General features: G+C 45.1%; 1 protein-coding gene across 2 annotated transcripts in view; it reads left to right on the top strand.

Annotated features, from left to right (window-relative positions):
- Positions 1-17,485, top strand: part of IQCA1 (IQ motif containing with AAA domain 1) — a 146,529-nt gene extending 129,044 nt beyond the window's left edge. For both annotated transcript variants that reach the window (XM_072796793.1, XM_072796792.1), the window contains 3 exons: positions 4,660-4,837; positions 11,165-11,403; positions 16,890-17,485. In XM_072796793.1, coding sequence (XP_072652894.1) covers positions 4,660-4,837; positions 11,165-11,403; positions 16,890-17,018 — 546 coding nt within the window. In that variant the 3' untranslated portion in view covers positions 17,019-17,485. The remainder of the gene's footprint in view (positions 1-4,659; positions 4,838-11,164; positions 11,404-16,889) is intronic.
- Positions 17,486-20,729: the final 3,244 nt, after the last annotated feature.

Raw genomic sequence — 20,729 nt, 5'->3', positions numbered from 1 at the left:
CATTATAATAAGTCTTCTCTAAACCGAATCCAACAATATAGAAAAAGGATTATACACCATGACCAAGTGGGATTTACCCCGGGTTTAACATCCAAAAATCAATTAATGTGATATACTACTATATCATTGGAAGAAAAGACAAAAACCAAACCATCTCAATACATGCAGAAAAAGCATTGACAAAATCCAACACCCTCTCATAATAAAAGACTCAAAAACATAGGAAGAGAAGGGAACTTCCTCCACCTGATAAAGGACAAATACAAAAAAGTCCACTGCTAACATCATACTTATTGATAAAGTATGCTTCTCCCTTAACATCACCTCTTCTCTCCAGCATTATACTGGAGGTATAATTAGGGGGAAAAATGAAATAAAAGGTATCCATGTTGGCAAAAAAGAAGTAAAACTATTTGTATTTGCAGATGGTATGATCTTAGATACAGAAAATCCTAAGGAATCTACTAAAAAAGCATTAGAACTAATAAATAAGTTCAGCAATGTTGCAAAATACAAAATCAATAACCAAAAGGCAATTTATTTCTATACAGTTGCAATGAAAAATCAAAAATTAAAATTAAACAACCATTTATAATAACACCGAAAAAAATAGTTAGGAATAAATTTAACAAAGGAAGTACAGGATTTCTACTCTGAAAAATACAGAAACGTTGTTGAAAAAAGACCTAAAAAAATGGAAAGATACATCAAGTATCTTGAAAGTATCTTAATATTGTTAAAATGGCAAGAATTCCCAAACTGACCTACAGATTCAGTGTAATTCTCATCGAACTACCCTCTGGCTTAACTGGCAGAAATTGACAAGCTCATCTTAAAATTCATACAGAAATTCAAGGAAACTTCAAGAGCCAAAACAATCTTGAAAAAGAAGAACAGAATCGAGGTACTTAAGCTTCCCAATCCCAAAACTTACCACAAAGCTGCAGCAATCAGGACAGTGTGGTGCTGGCATAAGAAGAGACATATAGATCAATAGAATAGAATTAAAGTCCAGAAATAAACCCTTACGTTTACCGTCAATTGACTTTTTGACAATATAATATTTTCAAAAAATGATGCTGGGACAATTGGATAGCCAAAAGAATAAACTTGGGCCCCTACGTCACACAGTATTCAAAAATCAACCCCTAAGGCACCAAAGACCTACAAGAGCTAAAACTCTAAAACCCTTAGAAGAAAATAGAAGCATAAATCTTTGTGGCCTTAAATAAAGCAAGAATGTCTTAGATATGACACAAAGAAAAAATAAGTTGCACCATATAAAAACTAAAAATTTCTTTGCTGTAAAGGACATCATCAAGACAGTGGAAAGATGACCCATAGAATGGAAGAAAATACTTGCAAATCATAGATCGATAAGGGACTTGTATCTAGAACATATAAAGAACTCCTACAACTCAATAATAAAAAGACAAATGACCCAGTTAAAAAAATAGACAAAGGATCTGAATATGCATTTTTCCAAAGAAGATCACAAATGGCCGATAAAGACGTGAAAAGATACTGAACCTCATCGGTCATCAGAGGGACACAAATCAAACCCCTTCATATCCACTAGGGTAGCTACATTTTTTTAAGGCAAAAGAATATGTCTTAGATATGACACCAAAAGCTAAATATTTTTAAGAAAGAGAAAAGAAAAGCACGGAGACACCTGGGTGGCTCAGCGGTTGAGCTTCTGCTTTCGGCTCAGGGTGTGATCCTGGGATCCGGGATTGAGTCCCACAACGGGCTCCCTGTGAGGATCCTACTTCTCCCTCTGCCTGTGTCTCTGCCTCTCTCTCTCTCTCTGTCTCTCATGAAAAAATAAATAAATCTTTTTTTAAAAGAAAAGAAACACACGTAATAACAAATGTTCACAAGATGTAGGGAAACATGAACGTCAGCCACTTTGGAAGGTAGTCTGACATTTTTCTCCAAAAGGTTAAACATAAAGTAACTATGTGATTGAGCAACTCATTTCCCCTGCATGTGCCCAAGAGAAATGTTCGGTGGCACTATTCAGAACAGGCAAAAAGTAGAGACGACCCAACTGCCCATCAGCTGATGATTGGATGCATAAAATGTGACCTATCCGGACAATGGCCATTGTTCAGCAAGAAAAGTGAAGTATGAACATAGGTGAACCCCCAAAAATACTATGTGAAATGAAAGAAGCCACAGACACGCACTTACACACGTGTACCACATTTTGGGTGATCCCATTTCTATGGAATATCCAGAATATACAAATCCGTAGAGATGGAAACTGGACAACTGGTTGCCTAAGTCTGGAGGAAGAGTTTGGGGGGTACCATTCAGGGACTGCTACTGGGCACAGTCGTCTGGGGGTGATGAAAATGTTCTAAGATTGAGTGTGAGGCAATGTTTGCACAACTCTGTGAATATATTAAAAACCACTTGATTGGAATTCCTGGGTGACTCAGGGGTTGAGTGCCTGCCTTCGGCCCAGGGCCTGATCCTGGGGTCCCGGGATCGAGTTCCATGTTGAGCTCCCTGCGTGGAGCCTGCTTCCCCCTCTGCCTGTGTCTCTGCCTCTCTCTGTGTGTCTCTCATGAATAAATAAATAAAATCTTTAAAAAGAAAAAACACTCGATTGTACAGTCTAAATAGATGAGTTGTATAGTATGTGAACTCCCCTTCAATAAAACTGATATGGATATATCACAATCATATAAATCTAATAATAAAATATGACATAACACAAAATCATAATAATCAATATGTATTGTAAGCCTCCTTTGCAGCTCTCAACCGGGATAGGCCCTTTCCCAGGACGGGAAAAGCCCCCTGCACATATCCTCCGGGAGGGAGGGGACCCCAGCCGAGCAGAGTGGAGCAAGAGTCTGGAAGTCAGGGTCCTGCTTATTAACTCTGGGACTCAGGATGTCACTTGGTCTCTCTCGGCCTCAGATTCTCGTCTGTGAGTGAGGGGAGGGCTGTCCCCTCCTGGGGAGGTCCCTGTCGTGGAGACAGAAGTACCTGGAACACAGCAAGCCCTCAGCAGCTGCTGCTACTAGGATCATCCAGCTAGAAGATGCATAACCAGCCTGGACATAAGAAGTGGGAAATGCAGCGTCAACATCCTGCCTTGTCCTTGGACATCAGCGGAAGCCCCCAGCCTCCTGCCTCGGTGGGGCCAGAGGTCACCGCATTTCTGCAACTTCCCATTGGGCTTTCCTCCTACCGGCCCCTGGGCCCCAGGGCTCCTGCCCTCTCCCACCCGGCCTCCCTCCTGCACCTTGTCAATGTAGACGTGGAACTGGGCCTTCTCACTGGTCAACAGGAAAGAGAAAGAAGGATGCCAAGCACTGCTGCGGGCACACACGGCCAACAGCCTCATGACGCGGAACGGTCCCCCCTGGGCTTCAGAGCCATGTGCAGCTCCCCCAGGCACCCCTGCCCTCCAGGGTGCTTGGGCACATCTAAGTCCCCCTCTGCTGTGCAGAGCAGTTGGTGGGCCCAGCCCTGACTCCCAGCTCTGCTGGGTCCACCAGGGGCCTCCTGTGGGACACGGTTCCGTAGCACACGGGCATCCTTGTCCCAGAGGCTCTGCAAACCGCCCACAGCACCGTCACCCCTCCCGCCAGCGGTGGCTCCGACACCCTGCCACTCACTGTTATTCCCGAGCATGGGATTCATCAAACACCTGCTCCCCACCCCACCCCTGACCCCTGGTGTCACCAGCCCTCCCTGCCTCCAGGGCTGTCCCTGAGCTGGGCTGTGCAGGGCCACACAGAGGCACCGGGCCGGGCAGCAGGGGCTGGTCTCTGCGGGGCACTCACGGTGAGCTCGGACCTGCTCTGCTCCAGGAAAGCCGGGCTGGCTTCTTTCCCTCCTGCTCAACGTTCAGATTCTAATTGGCTCAATAGCCCCCGAGCCAAGTGAGAGCAAAAGCAGCCAAGGCTGCGCTCGGGGCTCCTCTGCGGAGGCTCTCTCCATCATCACCCCAAGCGTCCTCCTCCTCCCCACGCCTCCCCCTCACAAGGCTGTGCCAGTGCAGGCTAATTGAAAGCTGGTGCATTGCCATGGCAACGTGGCCAAATCTGACCCCCGCAGGCTGGAAGTCATCCTCCCTGGGGTACCTCGCATCTTGCTCCTCTCCATCATTAGCGCGCGGAGACTTGGCTAAAATAATACAGGTTCAAACTCTTTCCAAACTGCTTCACAGAGAGAAGTGTCACACTCTTTTGTAACCAAGTGCTTTTCAGAGACGTGAGATCCAGACCTTTGGAGGCTCACTGGCAGGGCCAGCAGCAAAGGCTGTCTTGGGTTCACCCTGGAACAGTTCAGAGGCCTCGCTCCGGCCAGCTCCCTTCCACCTTCCTAGGGTCGAGGTACTAGAAAGGTCACTCAGGTCCTACCTTCCTTTCTTCCTTCCTTCCTTCCTTCCTTCCTTCCTTCCTTCCTTCCTTCCTTCCTCCTTTCCAAATCTGAATGCCAGAGGTGGAGGAAAGGAAGAGCCCATAATTCAAGCCACCCCGACCAGGATGAACTCTGAGAATCATGATTCCCAGAGCTTTGAGGTCGCTCTAACAAACGCCAGCCACCATGCATTCTACAAGTAAGTGTCCTTCCATCCTTAATCCTTTTCCTTGGAGATGGGCTCATTTTCCCCCCTTTCTCTCTTTCTCCCAGATGGACCCGAAACGCCTCAAAAAACAGCTTCCAAAAATCCTGAGACTCCTGAAACCGGATGACAGGATTCTGATTGTAGGGACAACCCAGCGCCCCTTCGATGCCGAGCTTCAATCTTTTTGCAAAGTTTACCAAAAAATTATTTTGGTTCCCAGACCAGACTATGCTTCTAGATTCGGCAAGTACCCCTAAGCCCCTTCCTGTGCGCGGTGACTCAGGGTGGGCCGGGTAGCGTTGGCTTGCAGGCGTGTGACACCAGAGGTGGGTGGGGGCCCTGGTAAAGCAGCCATCACCAAAGGTGGTGGAGGTGGAGAGCCCATGCACCGGAGGGAGCTCCTGGACATTGGCAGAGCCTGGGCCGTAAACACAAACCACCAGGTCGTAGGGGCGAAATGTGCTTGTCCATTCTGTTGTTAACATCCTGCTTTTTACCCAAAACAAAAGGAGACTGGACAGGGATTATTACTGGGGGCCCAGAAGATGACAAAAGTCTTTGTAGGTGCTAATTTTTCTTTCGACAGGGGGATCAGGATGAGGTGTCTTGAACCCACGGTGACGGTGTCTTTCTCAGAGAGCATCATTCTTTCCACTGGTTGATTTTTTTCTTTCTTCTTTTCTCTCTCTTTTTTTTTTTTTTTTTTTTTTTAGCTTTTCATTCTCGAAGTATTAGTCTAGGAGCATGTTGACTTACTTAAAATAACCATTAAAGATAAGACCTCCTTTTTCAGTTTTTTTCCTCTTGAACGAATTCAAAATCTCCTTCTTTTGAAACATATTTTTAAGTGAGAATAATACCAAAAAAATGACCCTGGAAGCAGTGCAGTGAAACCGTAAAGAGCCATGAGATGCAAGCTCTGAGCTTCTGAATCCCGGCTCTGCCGCGGGATGACTGGATGCCCTTGACAGCTCAGTTGACCTGCTGGCCTGCACTGTTTCTTCTGTGAAGAGGACTGTTAAGTCCCCAGGGCTGTTGTGACCCTTGTCTGAAGTGGAAAGCACAAACACCCAGCACCGGACCGGTTCCCACAAGAGCCCGGGTGGTGCTGGGCAGGGAGGAAGTCAAGATGGCGGCCATGGGGATGGAGAAGGAGTACGTGACCCGGCAGCAGCTGGCCGTGGTGGTGCGGTGCTGGTTCCTATGATCCGCTGCTGTGTAACCAACCATCCCAGTGGCTTGAAACAACAAATGATTCCATCTCATGGTTTGGAGGGTTCATGGGCTCAGCTGACAAGGTCTCCTTGAAGTACCACAGGATGTCGCAGTCAGGTGTCAGTTTGGGCTTCACCTGAAGACTCGACGGAGCTGGACCTATGTGGTCGTTCACTCCTGTGGCTGGAGTTGATGCTGAGACCTCAGCTCTCAGCCAACCAGATAGCCTACACCTGACCTTTCCATATGGCCTTGCACAGCACAGTGGCTGGGTCCCACGGGAGAGCATCCTGAGAGCAAACCTTTCAAGAGGTTCTGACAGAAGCTGGAAAGATTCTTGTGACCCAGTCTCAGAAGTCACACAAAGTCCTTTTCACCAAACTCTACTGGTCAAGAGCAAGTCCCAGGCCAGCCCAGATTCAAGGGCAGTGGAGTACACAAGGATCAGAATACTATAGTGTGGCTCATTGAGGGGTCGTCTTTACCTCTCATGGGGGTGGTGATGATGGTAGTGGTAGTAGCAGATTTGGTATAGAGATGGTGATGGTGGTGTCGGTGTTACAAATGGCAGTGATGGTGGTGACAGCCTGGTACTAGGGAAGAGGAAAGTGGTCACATGGGTGGTGGTGGTGCTGGTGGTGGTAGTGGTGGTGATGATGGCAGCCTGGTACTAGGGAGGCAGTGGTGGTGGTGGTGGCAGTGATTCGGTGGTGGTATGGACAGGATGGTGGACAGAATGGAGTAGTGGTAGAGGTGAGACAGCCTACGGTGGTGGTCAACATTAATAAGAGTGGCAAAGATGACCAGGTCAGACTTGGTTTCTATTCATCCTTCTCTAGTCACAATAGCACCCCCAAAACAGAGAGACTCTGTGACGCTTTCTGGTTGGTCTTAAGCTTCTGTCCCATGTTATCTGCTAAAGAACAACCCTCTACCCCCCACATGGCATAAGCTCCCAGCTTACCAACCACTCCATGTGCAGTGGGAGCTCATTTCTGTCTTGATAAACCGTGATCCTGGCTTCACAAATCAATGCTATACACAAAGAACAGGAGGACTTTGATCTCCATTATTTTTCCATCATTCTAGCAGCTTCTCCATCTCCCAGAGCCTCCAGGCCCTCTGCTGGGTCCTTTGCATTCAACCAGCATTAAAGGAAAAGAGAGAAGACAGTAGAGAGTCTCTCACAGGAGATTTTAGGGACAAGACCCAGAAGGGCCAGCTGTTGTTTCATTCATGTTGCATCAGCCAGAAGGACTCCCACAGCCTCACTGAAGTTCAACGGAGCAGGGATGTGCAGCCCCACCAAGGAAGGGTCCGACATGTTGCTAGGTGGGCGCCAGCAGTCTCTGCCCACTGAGTCTGCACAGAGCATCCCACACTCTTGGCTTTCCCGCTCTCATTCCTGTTGGTCAGATTTCCTCTCTCGATCCCAGGGTTTGGTTTGGGTTGGGTTGGATTTATTGCCGATCTGTACTTTAAGCTACCTTAATGGAATAAGATAGGGTGTTATTCGTTTTAAGGGACCAGATCATTATTCTTGACTTTGGATTGAATAGTTTCTATTGTTTGACAAAACCATAGGCCTTTTAAAAATGAAGCTGTTGATATATATAACAAGGACAGTTGGGTTTTGGGTTTTTTTGTTTTTTTGTTTTTTTTTTTATAAAATGCGAGGCATCTGTGAGGACACAGATCACATTACAAATTCCAACCTGAATCTCCCCGTGGCGGCATCACAGGGGAGGAAGGAGAAAGCAGCCTCTCACCTGTGGGCAGATGATAAACCTGCACACAGGAGTTCTCTTGGGCCCAGGGCTCTGTCCACTAAACCACACGCTTCTCACATATTTCTTCCATGGTGGGTGATTTGTTTAGGTGGCCATTCTTGCTGACATCATAAATGCTGTCCAGCGTTTCCTCCAGTGACCTTGAAGTTTTCATAGCCACAGTGGCTGGGACATCCATCTTAAAGAAAGACTGTTCCTGTCTTCGCAGTGATCAAAAATGGTCTCTTCCAGCCCATAAAGCATGGGCTGCAAATCCATAACTTGGGCCTCTGCTTGGCCATCTATCTACCAGCAGCAGGGTGCCGAAGGTGTCGGGGAACATTCACGATCCCGCTTCTCAAATCCCTCCAGGCAGGCAGCGGGGGGAGTACCAGCACCAAGAAGGGAAGGATGGGTCAGCCTGAGGAAGCACAGTCCTTAAGGTTTACCAAGTAGAATGCCATAGCTACCTTCTTTCCCCAAATCAAGCTGTTTCCTTCAGAAAATCCACCCGCAAAGTTGATTAATGCCTCTTCTGGTCCCCAGAAATCCCTCTGGGCCTCCTCTCGCCATATTCCTAATGCTTCCTGCTCTCGCCTTTCTTCCCAGGGGTCTGTTTCACTAATAACCCAATTCATCATAGGCCCCCACCCCAGACCCAGTGTCTGGTCGGATGAGCCCAGTCCACGTCTTCCGATTTTTCTGGAATTCTAGTCCTCAGAGACCACAAGCTCATCTAAATCATATTATCACTTCCTGTGCTTTTATAAAATCACGAATTAAAAAAATGACTTTTGAGATACTACGTCATCTCAAAAACACAGCTGGGAGCCAGGACAGAATCAGTTTGGAACGTCAAAAGCAGAGAAGGGGATCCAAAGACCAGATTCCCTTCAGTCTAAAGAAGGAAAAGAGAATGTAGATTCGTCTGAAGAAGTGAGGAGCCTTCGCATCCAAGAGAAGGAAGGTAAAACACGGCACTCATCTGGAGAGCCGCTCCGCTGCCTTCAGCACGCTCCATTGGCTGATCCGGCCCTCCCCACCCCACCCCTTCGTCGGTGGTGCTTTCGTCCTCTCCACCTGCACCACTGGGCCAAAGACTCTCAGCAGCCGTGGCTCCGGAGCTCAATGAGCCCCCCAGGCTGTGACTCACTCAGCACCTGACTCCCCTCCCAGCCCCTCAGCTGGTGGCTTTGTAGAAGCAGCCAAAGCTATTCTTTAAAAGCCAAGTCTAGTTCATCAAATACGAGAAGTCAAAATGATTCTCTTTCCCCTTCTCTGGGTCTTGAGAAAGCTGTGGGCAAGAGGCCAAGTCCCACCATAGCCCTGACTGTCTCCACGGCTTCCCTCCATTAACAAATGGGGAACTTTGCGGGGGGGGGGGGGGGGGGGGGCGGGGAATCAATGATTTGTGTATTTTGAGAACCCTTGGCGAAAACTCTTCATCAGTATCATATCATACATTTTAAGAGTCAATAGTGTGTTGACGTGTACTTGCTAGACCAGAGTAACTGTAGTTTTTTGCTCTGTTTTGAAAGAATCCTTACTTGTAGAGACACTCCTCGTGCTGGGAAGCTGGAGGGCTGGGCTCCCGTAGTTTAGCAGGGAGGCAGGGATGGGAGCTGAGGGTTGGTCTCTGAGAGCCTTGCCTTCCCCATTTGCTTACTGATGGGTCCCCTCCACATCACCAGTGAGAAGCTGGCCTGGGGTGCACAAGGCTGCCGCTGTCCGAGTCTCCAGCTGGGGACATCGACCGGGTCCTCGGCTGTAGGGGCAGTGCCCTGTGCTTCAGCATAAAGCACGCTCCCTTCTCCACTTCCAGAGTCACCATTCAGACAGCACAGTTTTTTTCAACCTTATAAATCTGGACAGGGGCACTCTAGCCCCAAGGAATGATGCCACCTGGTCGTTGTTCTTATTTTTCCCATACATTGTAGTTCCTAACCCTTCCTCAGTTATAGCCGGGTAGGGGTGATCCTCACCTGCTACAATCTGTTTTACACAACGATCCTTTGACATATTCTGTGTTTAGGTATTAATGAGCATTAGGAGACCTTGGTACAAGGTGGAATGACTGATTATGATTACAGTAACAACAGTAACACGGCTACAGAAAACAACGCACCCACCATATGCTAGAACAGGGCTGTCCCAAGCCCTGCGTGTGCACCCTCGTCTTTATTTCTCACCGCAGCCTGAGAAGTGAATCTGTCTATTCCCATTTTATAGGTGAGCCTAAGATGGATTCAAGCTCAAACAGACTCACCAAGAAAGCAGCAAAGTAGATCCAGGGGGTTATATGTGCTTTGGTCAGTTGGGTGGCCCACGTGGCCCTTGATACCTAGCATCACACAGCTGGGAGACACAGAAGGCCCCCAGAGAACGTGCACGCCTTCCAGCAGCTCAGCTCCCCATGAAGCCAAAGGCCACCACCCCTCCCATCACCACCAAAGTGGATGGTGGAGGTGGATTGTTAAAATGACTCATGACTAAAAATCCCACTCGACAGTGTGGTTCATTGATACATGGCAGCTCATGCTATCCCTGGACCGTAATCAGACCGTTTCGTTTTATCAAATATTTTTTGGATCAATGTATTTGAGTGAGCTAGGCATTTAACAGACCTGACAGTGTTCAGATTATATAATAATGGTCATTTTTTTAAAAAAATTTCAAATATTCCTCAAAGGAGGTCAAAATGCTTAGGAGACATTTGACCAGACCCTCCCAGCACTCAGAATGGCTCTGAGACAGGCGGCCTTGGCAATGCCTCACCTTTCTCACTGGGTATGACAAAACAAGCCACGGTGAATCTCATGTACTTCCCCTCCTTTCTGGAATGGAGGTAACTGCCTGAGTGTCATATCATTTCAGATGCTGGGTGGGAGTCCACTCTCTCTCTCAAGTTCAATAATTCCATAATTCACTTTCACGACATCCCAGTGTTCTAAGGAGAAATCACTCTGTTACCCCAGGTCCCACTCACCCAGAGGACAACGGGTGTACCCACCCAGGGGGCGCTCAGTGAACTGCTGTTTACAGTTGTTGGGGGAATAAGGGTCAAATTGTACCCACAGGGACCTGAGCCCCCTGGTGATGAATGGAAATTGGAATCTGCATTCCTATTCCACATGCAAAAATAATGCACCAAAACTTTGTAACTAAAAAAGAAAGTCAAACTCTTACTCATACAAACACTCGGAAAAATACAATATTCTGATGCACAGAGTATATACCCTCCCGTGTATACCCTATCTGAATTTCCAATTTTGAAAGATTTTGAACGACTTTGAAGATATCACATGAAACCTGTACTGAACCTGCTTTCACTTTTCCTGCTTTTGTGGGCCTAGGACCTCAGGACCATTGATATGTTTGTCTCATGGTTGAAAATCACTCCAAGGGGGGAAAAAAAGTATTTAGCTATGTGGCTTCCTGCTCATTTGAATTACAAATAAAACGGAGTGTTCCTCCTGTGTGTTCCTTTCTTGATGAGATGCAACCTTGTACCAAGAACTAGATCATACGGTTTTCCCTGTGGTGACCCTTGTTTTTTGTGTCTTTTTCACCATCTTGGATACAACAGTTTTGTGGAAACAGATCATCCAACGCAATGGAGGCATCATTACCAATGCCCTGAATATCAGTTGCCTGGCAAAGGTCACCGATGGCTTCACCCAAGGACACATAGTCCAGGTGGTTAAAGGTGTGCTCACAGACCGCAGAATCCGGCAGCAAACGTATAAACCGCTCACGGCAGTGGAGTTTATTGCGATGCTAGCCAGCATGAGTCCGGTGTACCAGGAGGAAGAAGAGAGCTTTAAGGTAAATGGAGGGCCTGGGTGGCCACTTGTCACATGACCTCCTCCCTCTGGTTCCTGAGTTTCATGAATTTGTCATATATGTTGAAATGTGGAAATGCAATGAAACGCCGGGACACCTGCACCCCGATGTTTATAGCAGCTATGGAAACTTGAAATTTTTGATCAAACATTCTTTCCAGCCTTGCCAGTAAAACATGTGCCTTCCAAAACTTAGGAAAAACTGTGGTCTGTGACTTTATACATTAACAGCCAAACTGCAGAATTTTAAATAGCAGGTTTGAAACCACTGGCTTCAAACACACACACATCCACACACATGCGTGCACATGCATACACACACAGATGCCATACATACATGTATGTACACCTTTTCCTGGTTCTCACTGGTTTTAACCTCATATTTCATGTAATAGAACCAGTTTTGCATAAAGAAAACCATTCCCTAGGGACGCCTGGAAGGCTCAGTGGTTGGGCATCTGCCTTTGGCTCAGGTCATGTTCCCGGGGTCCTGGGATGGACTCCCACATCAGGCTCCCCGCAGGGAGCCTGCTTCTCCCTCTGCCTGTGTCTCTGAATATCCCTGTGTGTCTCTCATGAATAAATAAATAATATCTTTAAAAGAAAACCATTCCCTAAGTAGTGTATTTCAAGCCCGTGCTGGTTTTGTCCCATATTTGCTGTGGCATGCTTCATTTTTTTCAGCGTACTTACAGTAGGAAATCACAAGAGAACTCATCAAAGTTTAAGTTTTTCTAATTTTTTAATACATTTTTGTAACGTTTGTAGAATTTTTTAGATCTAGAGGAAATCAAGAACCAGCTTTTCCAAATCCCTCTTTTACAGGAGGAAAATAAGTTGCAGAGAGCTATGTGCCTTATCCAAGCAAATCTACATTAGAGCCCTAGATGCCCAGGCCAGCGGGCACGCCTCACACTCCTTCTAATCAAAATGAATATGGTTGTGTTCACTTTCTGGACCTGGAGGCAGTTTCCTTGGCCAACTGGGAAAACAAGGGAGGAAAATTCTATCCGTGCAATTATACCCACCACAACATTGGCCATGCAATCATCAGAAAAAGAATCAACATTCTTGTCTAAACCTCGTGTGCCTGGAAGTCTGCTTGAGATTAGGAAAATTTCCCTCTGCAATGTATTACTTTTCCATCAACTCTAAAAACCATGTTTCCCTCCTGCTTTGCCACTAATTTTTCAGTACAAGGTGGAAAAGAGTCATGCTGATCCCTGAAATAATAACCTAGCATGGGGTTTGCGATCTTTTCCATAAAGAGCCAAATACCAAATATTTTAGGCTTTGAGAGCTCCACAGTCTCTGTCACAACTATTCAATCCTGTATCACAGCACAAAAGCATTCACGCACAGTATGTCAATGAATGGACGTGGCTGCATCCTAATAAAACTTTATTTGCAAAAATAGGCAGCGGGCCAGATTTGACCCATCAGCTATAGTTTTGTTGACCCGAGCTCTAGCAAAACTGCAAAGAAATTTCCCAAATCTAGATGGAGTTTCTGCCAAGGATTTGAATTAACGTTCTTGTTAACTGTTGAAATCTTGTTAAAATTCATTGCAAATATTTATCCTCTTCATGCAACATATCCTATTCTTATCCGAAATTCCCAATTTTTTTCTTTGGAAAATTATCATTTTCCTCCCTATTCTGAGGAGCTAGGTTTAGAGTTTTAAAACCTGTGCTTTCTCTTAGCTGGATTTTTAACTTTCCAAAGTGATTTGTAGAAGTTTTTCTGTCATGGGTACTTTGTGGTCCAGTAACTATAGCTGATCACGCTATTCAAGCAAAGGAAATGCTACCCTGGATAACCTGAGATGAGAACATATATGCTTCTCTCTTCCATTCTTGGCATATTTGATCATTTTTCTTTTTTTTAAGGAAACTAAATCATTTTTCCACCATCACTACTAGCCCTCTCCCCTCATCAATTTCTGCTTATTGTAGCTCCAGAGCTTGGCACAGCACCTGGCCCCAACTCGATGTTCGACAACCTTTTTTAGTGGCAAATTTATTGAGCAGATGGAGAGATGGACTGGCACTGTCACACCAGGAAATAATGTGACTCTGTGGCTCTAGTTGCTTGTGATCAGGCCAATCATTTCTGCCCTGAGAAATTTGACCTACCTGTGCTTCTGACAATGTGTCACACTGGGATCTTAGAGATTCTCTGAACACATTGTACCCTATTCCATAGACATGATGGAGAAAATATTTAAGGGTAATGATGGTAATAATCATAATAATGTTAGCTAATACTTATTGACTATTTATGTGCCAGGCACTCTGCTATAATTCATTTAAACCTCATAATCCCCCTATTTTACAGTTGAGGAAATCGAGACATAAAAAGATATGGTAGGCAGAATAATGGCCTCCCAACGGTGTCTACATCCCAGTCCCTAGAACCTGTAAATATGTTACATTACATGGCAAAGGGGAGTTAAGGTTGCAAATAGAGTAGGGTTGTTAATCCACTGAACCTAAAACAGATTACCCTTACTTATACTGGTGAGTCTAACATAATCATAAAAAGTGAAAGAGGGACTCAGGAGAGAGAACCAGAAAGTTAGCAGCATGGGAAGGATGCATTGGTATTCCAAGTAACCCCATGTTGCTAGCTTGAAGATGAAGAAGGGGCCACAAGCCCAGAGAACAGGTGGCCTCAGGAAAGTGCAAAGGATGAGGGAATGCATCTCCCCTGGAGTTCCAGAAAGGAAGACAGCCCGCAGACACCTAGATTTTAGGCCAGTGAGATCCATTTTGGACTTCTGATCTTCAGAACTGTGAGATAATAAATGTTTTCTTTTATATCACTAAGTTCGTGGTAATTTGCTACAGCAGAAAAAAAAAGGTGGGGGGAGGCAAAGTGACTTGCTTCTAGTCATACAGCTAAAAGGAGCAGAACTGAAATTCAAACCATAGTCCAAAGACAATTTTATTACCCGTATTCTATACTGTGTCTCAATAAATTAGAAGTTCATCACCTAAGTCCTTGGCCACCTCACCTTACATTGAAAACAGAGCCAAAGTGAAAGGAAAGATGAGAAAAATCCCCAAGTACCAGAACCAAAGGTAAATCTCAAACACAGGGACAACCATGTGCCTGGCATGCAGCACAGAGAAAAGTCAGGGCTAGGAAACAAAAAGAGACTAGGGGCCAGGGAAGATAAAGTGGCAATACCTGCTGCTTCTGTGACAGGATCTGTGGTATGTCGACATCACCAAGGAGCATTCACTTCAAAACATCATTACAAGAGGTGCTTCTGGATTTGGCTTTAGAGGATTGTGTAGAAGCAGCTGCAGTACTGTGAGGGAGGGAGAAATAATGAGAGAGATCGAGACCACAACAGAGCTTCCTACTCAAAAGGAACCTGAAAATAAAAATCCCAAGACATTTTAGGAAACCTAGTGCTAAGTACAGCCTGGCAAAGTTGTTGAAATTAATATAATTCAGATGTTCAAAAAAAAATAAATGAAGGCATCATTTCCTTTTTAAAATTTTTTTATTTAAATTCAATTTGCCAACATATAATCTAACACCAGTGCTCATCCCATCACATGCCCTCCTCAGTGCCCGTCACCCAGTGACCCCATCCCCCTGCCCACCTCCCCTTCCACAACCCTTTGTGTGTTTCCCAGAGTTAGAGTCTCGTGGTTTGTCTCCTTCTCTAATTTTCCCCACTCAGTTCCCCTCCTTTCCCTTATAATCCCTTTCACTTTTTCTTATAGTCCACGTCTGAGTGAAACCATATGATGATTGTCAGAAGGCATCATTTCCAATAGAGATGTACAAAGTTTTGAAACAAAGACAGGCAGAAATGGAATAAGAAGACATAATTACTGGGGAAAAAATCACAAAAAGAAAGCTTAGAAACTAAATATACAGTAGTTAACTTAAAATGGCAAAAAATAAAAGAGGTAAGATATCTAGACTAGACAAGCATGGTCAAAGAGCAAATTCATGGACTGGAGGATGCTCCCTCCCAAGGCAGCACAGAAAAACAAAAAGGCAAAATCTATAAACTGCAATTAAGAAGCTTTGAAGACATTGACATCTAACTTTTAGAAGTTCTAGAAGAGGGATCCCTGGGTGGCGCAGCGGTTTGGCGCCTGCCTTTGGCCCAGGGTGCGATCCTGGAGACCCAGGATTGAATCCCACGTCGGGCTCCCGGTGCATGGAGCCTGCTTCTCCCTCTGCCTGTGTCTCTGCCTCTCTCTCTCTCTCTCTCTGACTATCATAAATAAAAAAATTTTTAAAAAAGAAGTTCTAGAAGAGAAAAAAAGAAATGTCAGAGGAACAATTATTTGAAGAAATATTTGCTGAAACTTTTCTTGAATTAAAGACATGAGTTCTTAGAGTAAAAATGAACTCCAAGTGGCCAGCAGAACAAATAAAAATAAATCCACATGCACATGCATTATTGTGAACCTAAGAATAAGATAACAAGCCAGTCTTCAAAGATGCCAGATTGCCAACAAACAAGGATGTTGTTTGGGAGTTGCCAACTTCCAAACACCAGTGGGAGGCCAGGCAGCTCTTTGACAGCAATCTATTTCCAGAAGACAGTGGGATCGTTTCTGCAAAATGCTGAAGAACAGTAACTGTGTACCTAACATTTATGCCCAACTAAACTAGCACCCAAGAGACAGGAGACAATAAAGACATTTTAAGACTTATGAAGACTAAGCTAGCCTCCCACTCAGATCAATTCAGAAATATCCAGTAAAATTGAAGATGCTCATGCCCTACCTACCAGGAATTCTACATATATGCCCTAGAGAAGTTTTCTCATAAGTATGCAAAGAGATATGTACGAATTATGAATTTCACCATTGTTCCCAATGAAAAGTTGGCAATGGTCTATATGCCCATTAATAGGAGAATTGACAAACAACAAACAACTTGTAGTGTAGTCATTCAGTGAGATATGATTACTACTATGAAGTTTGTACACTAAAATGTTTTTCAGCTTTCAAATGAAAAGTGAAGGTTGAAAAAAAATGCATTCACAGGACCAGTTGTAACCACAAAGTGCTTTATTGGTATACTGGCTGCATGTTTTCGACAGTCCCCCTCTCAGTGTTTGTGTGGCCTTCCATGGCTCCCACATGGCCACCAGTCCAGCTTCTGGTGGCCATGTGTGAACCACGGAGTATTATTCACAAGAAAGCCTATGCCCTCAGGAAGATTCTCTAAAAAGATAGGTGACTTAGTTGAGCTGATCAGATTTGGCCTGTGATTCTCTGATGTACACTTCTTGGGGTGGAAATTTCAAGTTGTGTCAAAATACAGGTTGGAAAACGCCTTGAGAAAGAATGTGTACTAAATATACATTAAACGCCCAAAGTTTAATGGCTGTTTGCCACTTCCTTCTTATCAAGCTTTTCTTTGTTTTAAAGAATATTCCAGTGAATTTGTGCCATTTTGATATTTTCCTAAACATATGTTTTATTTCAGGACTGGTATGCCAAAACCCCTATGGGTAAAAAGCGAGCCTTGGCGCTAACAGAAGGGAACATTGAAAAGGAAAAGGAAAAAGGGAAAAAGAAGGAAAAGAAAGGAAAAAAGGAGAAGAAGAAAAAGTAATGCCTTTCTGAGGAACCATCCTTGAGTGTCTCAGGGATGGAGGTGGTCCTGACTCGCCGGGGAGAAGGCTCACCATTGCCTGTCTGAAGAAGACTCAGGCCGACGCCCGGAGCTCGTCAGCCCCTGCATTCACTCAGCTCTTTAGTGGGCTGTACACCAAGTTCGATGACCCTCACCATTGTTTGTAGAGTTTGTAATTGTTGCTCAAACTGTGTAAAGTTTGTGTGTAACCAAAATCCACGCCACACACAATCTTTCCATCTCATCAGTGCTAGTCGCCAAATTTCAGATGCGATAAAAACTACTCTAATTTGACAACTAGTAAGTAATGAGTCTGTCACCAGCACTCCGGCTTTTCATTAATCCATATATACTGTATATTCTCTTGCACATATTTTAATACATTAATTCTTTGCTCTATTAATATATTTTATATAATGGAATAAAAACTGTTATCTTTGAACTGACTCAGTAATTCGGTTGTGGAGCTAAAAAAAAGATGTTTAAAATTAATGAGTTTGGGGCTCCTGAGGGGCTCTGTCAATTGAGCACTTGACTCTTGATCTCAGCTCAGGTCTTGATCTCAGGGTTGTGAGTTCAAGCCCTATGTTGGGCTCCACACTGGGTGTGCAGCCTATTTTTAAAAAATTAGCTAGTTTATTAATCTTCTGACTTTGAAGATGGGGGAACATAGGTCCAGGGTCACACAGTGGACATCTGGGACAGCAGGACTGAAGTCATCCTCCCTCCCAGCTTGGTGCTCTTGAGAAGCATGGGAACATGGACATGCCAACGGCCAGATGAAAAGTATCACATAAACATAGGGTCAACGTGGAGAAGAGGAAGCCTGAATGAAGAAGAAATGCTAAATGAAAACAAGACTAAGGAATAGAAAACTAAGAGTCAAAAAGATAAATTTACATTTGATATGAATATGAACGTTTGTTTGGTGGAAGATGATAAGTAACCTGTGTCCACGTTGTGGTGAGAACGCCATCAGAGGAAGCAGACTTAAACTAAATATATTTATTTTTCTAAAGATTACTTATTTATTTTAGAGAGAGAGCACAAACAGAGGGAGGGAGGGGAAGAGATTATCTCCAGCAGACTCTCCACTGAGCATAGAGCCCCATGCGGGGCTTGATCTCACAACCCTGAGATCACGACCTGAGCCGAAACCAAGAGTCAGAGGCTCAACTAACTACACCACCCAGGTGCCCCCAGACTTACACTGAATTTCATCTGAAATTTAAGAATATCCTAACTGACAGTTTGGGTCACACCACCGAAGGTTGTAGAATCTCCTGTAGACTGAGCTAGCTCTCCGGGTTTTCTTGGATTTTCAGTAGGTTAGCTCTTCAGTACCCCAGACCGTGTGTGCTTTCCAGGTGTCTTCTGGCCACCAGCACATCCCCCTCAGCCTGTGTCTGCATGGGGGACAGGCACAGATTAGGATGGAGAGAGACAGACTCAGGCCCACATGATGGGGATGTGCTCTGCACACACCCGAAGGCAATCTCCTGAGTCTGCCTTTGTACATGACCTCAGTTTTCAGACTTTCCTGCCTCAGACTTGCCTCCCTTCCCCTAAGGACCCAGGATTTTACAGACGGCGGGCCTGCACCCCGCCCCACTTACTCACTTCAGACTGCATCTGATCAAGGCCCAAAGTAGCTTGAGAGATGGGCAGACTTCCCGCCCCGTGTGTCCTGGTCAGTGGGACCGAGACCCTTCCTATCACATAGCAAGGGAACCAGACTGGTTATGGCCCAAGAAGAGACTTGAAGGCTCTAGCATTTGATGCTCATTACAAAAGAGTAGGGCCTGTATTGTCAAGAAATGAAAATCATGGGGATCCCTGGGTGGTGCAGCGGTTTGGTGCCTGCCTTTGGCCCAGGGCACGATCCTGGAGACCAGGGATCGAATCCCACATCGGGCTCCCGGTGCATGGAGCCTGCTTCTCCCTCTGCCTGTGTCTCTGCCTCTCTCTCTCTCTCTCTCTGTCTATCATGAATAAATAAATAAAATCTTTAAAAAAAAAAAAAAAAAGAAATGAAAATCATGGGACGCCCGGGTGGCTCAGCGGTTAAGCATCTGCCTTCGGCTCAGGGCATAATCCTGGAGTCCTGGGATTGAGTCTCACATCGGGCTCCCTGAATGGGGCCTGCTTCTCCCTCTGCCTATGTCTCTGCTTCTCTCTCTCTCTCATGAATAGATAAATAAAATATTTTTAAATAATAAATAAATAAATAAAATGAAAATCATGAGAATCATAAAGAAATAACCAGTATTAACATGTTACAAGCAGAGAGAACCATGGAACTTGGTCTTGGTTTAATGACAAGCGCACTTGGTCAAGAACTCATACAAACCTGTGCTGCTGAAGCTTACCAAACAATAATTAAAAGTGTAACAGATACGTGTGCATTCCGGCAGCCGCCGTCCAGGAGGATTTCCCAGAATGATCAAAATGATGGTCCGTGTTGGTGCTCGCCCACGGCAGTAGCCAACAGTCTACATGGGCTGCTAAGCACTTGAAATGTGGCTGGTCCAAACGGGAACTGGAATTTTTATATAATGCTAATTTAAATAGCTTCATGTGGCTTGGGCGACTAATACATCGAATAGTCCAGCTTCAGAGTAATTGGTAAGGAGAGCCTGCCTATGGTCCCGATGTCCCCTGCCTCATGGCGCCCTCACATTTAGACATGGCCTCCCCTGGTCACACCATCTCCTCCCAGTGCTCGCTCACAGCACTAGATTTTCTCTTGAGTTCCCCATGGCTTGACTCAGCCAGCTCCGTCTCCTGGTTCCCAAGAACAACGGTGCTGCCTCCCACCCCAGCGAGCTCACAGATGCTCTCTGCTCTGCACAGACAGCCCCCTCCCCCCATACACCATGACCAATTCCACAGGAGCCTGACATGCTGTAACCCAGCACAGGTGGTATTCACCCCACAGCTCCTGCTTTGGATGGGTGGCAGGAGATGTGAAGATACGTGCATATTTGCTCACATATACATTTACTCCACTTTTTTTTTTACACAAATGATTATATATAGGTTTACCCCCTTTCTTTTTTGACTTAATAATATACCTTAGGTATTATTTTATATTAACACATATAAATCAGCCTCATTTTATGTCAGCTACATAATGACCCACTTTATGGATCTAGCATAATTTACATGGATGGATAGATGAGAGATAGATAGATAGATAGATAGATAGATAGATAGATAGATAGAATATAGCATAATTATTTATACAGCATAACCAGTCTCCAATAGACATTTAGATTATGTCCACCCTTTTACTGTTCCATCAGTGCCACAATGACCACATTTATATACTCTTCTTTCTCAATATTTATGGGGGGAAAATCTGTGGGATAAATTTTTAGAAGAGACATTACTGGATCAAATTACCTGTGCACTTAAATGAGTATCTCTCACCAGGTTGCCCTTGAAAGAGATGCCCAGGGGCATCTGGATGGCTCAGCTGGTTAAGTTTCTGCCTTTGGCTCAGGCCATGATCCTGGAGTCCTGAGATCGAGTCCCGCATGGGGCTTCCTGCCCAGCGGGGAGTCTGCTTCTGCCCCCACCCCTCCGTGTCCCTCCCTCCACTCCCCACCCTGCTCATGCTTTCTTTCTCTCTCTCTCTCTCTGTCTCTCTCTCTCTCTCTCTCAAATAAATAAATTAATTAAATCTTA

This window comes from Canis lupus, chromosome 24 (genome assembly GCF_048164855.1).
Source record: "Canis lupus baileyi chromosome 24, mCanLup2.hap1, whole genome shotgun sequence".
In the NCBI taxonomy this organism is placed as follows: domain Eukaryota; kingdom Metazoa; phylum Chordata; class Mammalia; order Carnivora; family Canidae; genus Canis; species Canis lupus.
Note: the sequence above shows the minus strand (reverse complement) of the source record. Positions and strands in the feature narration are given on the sequence as shown.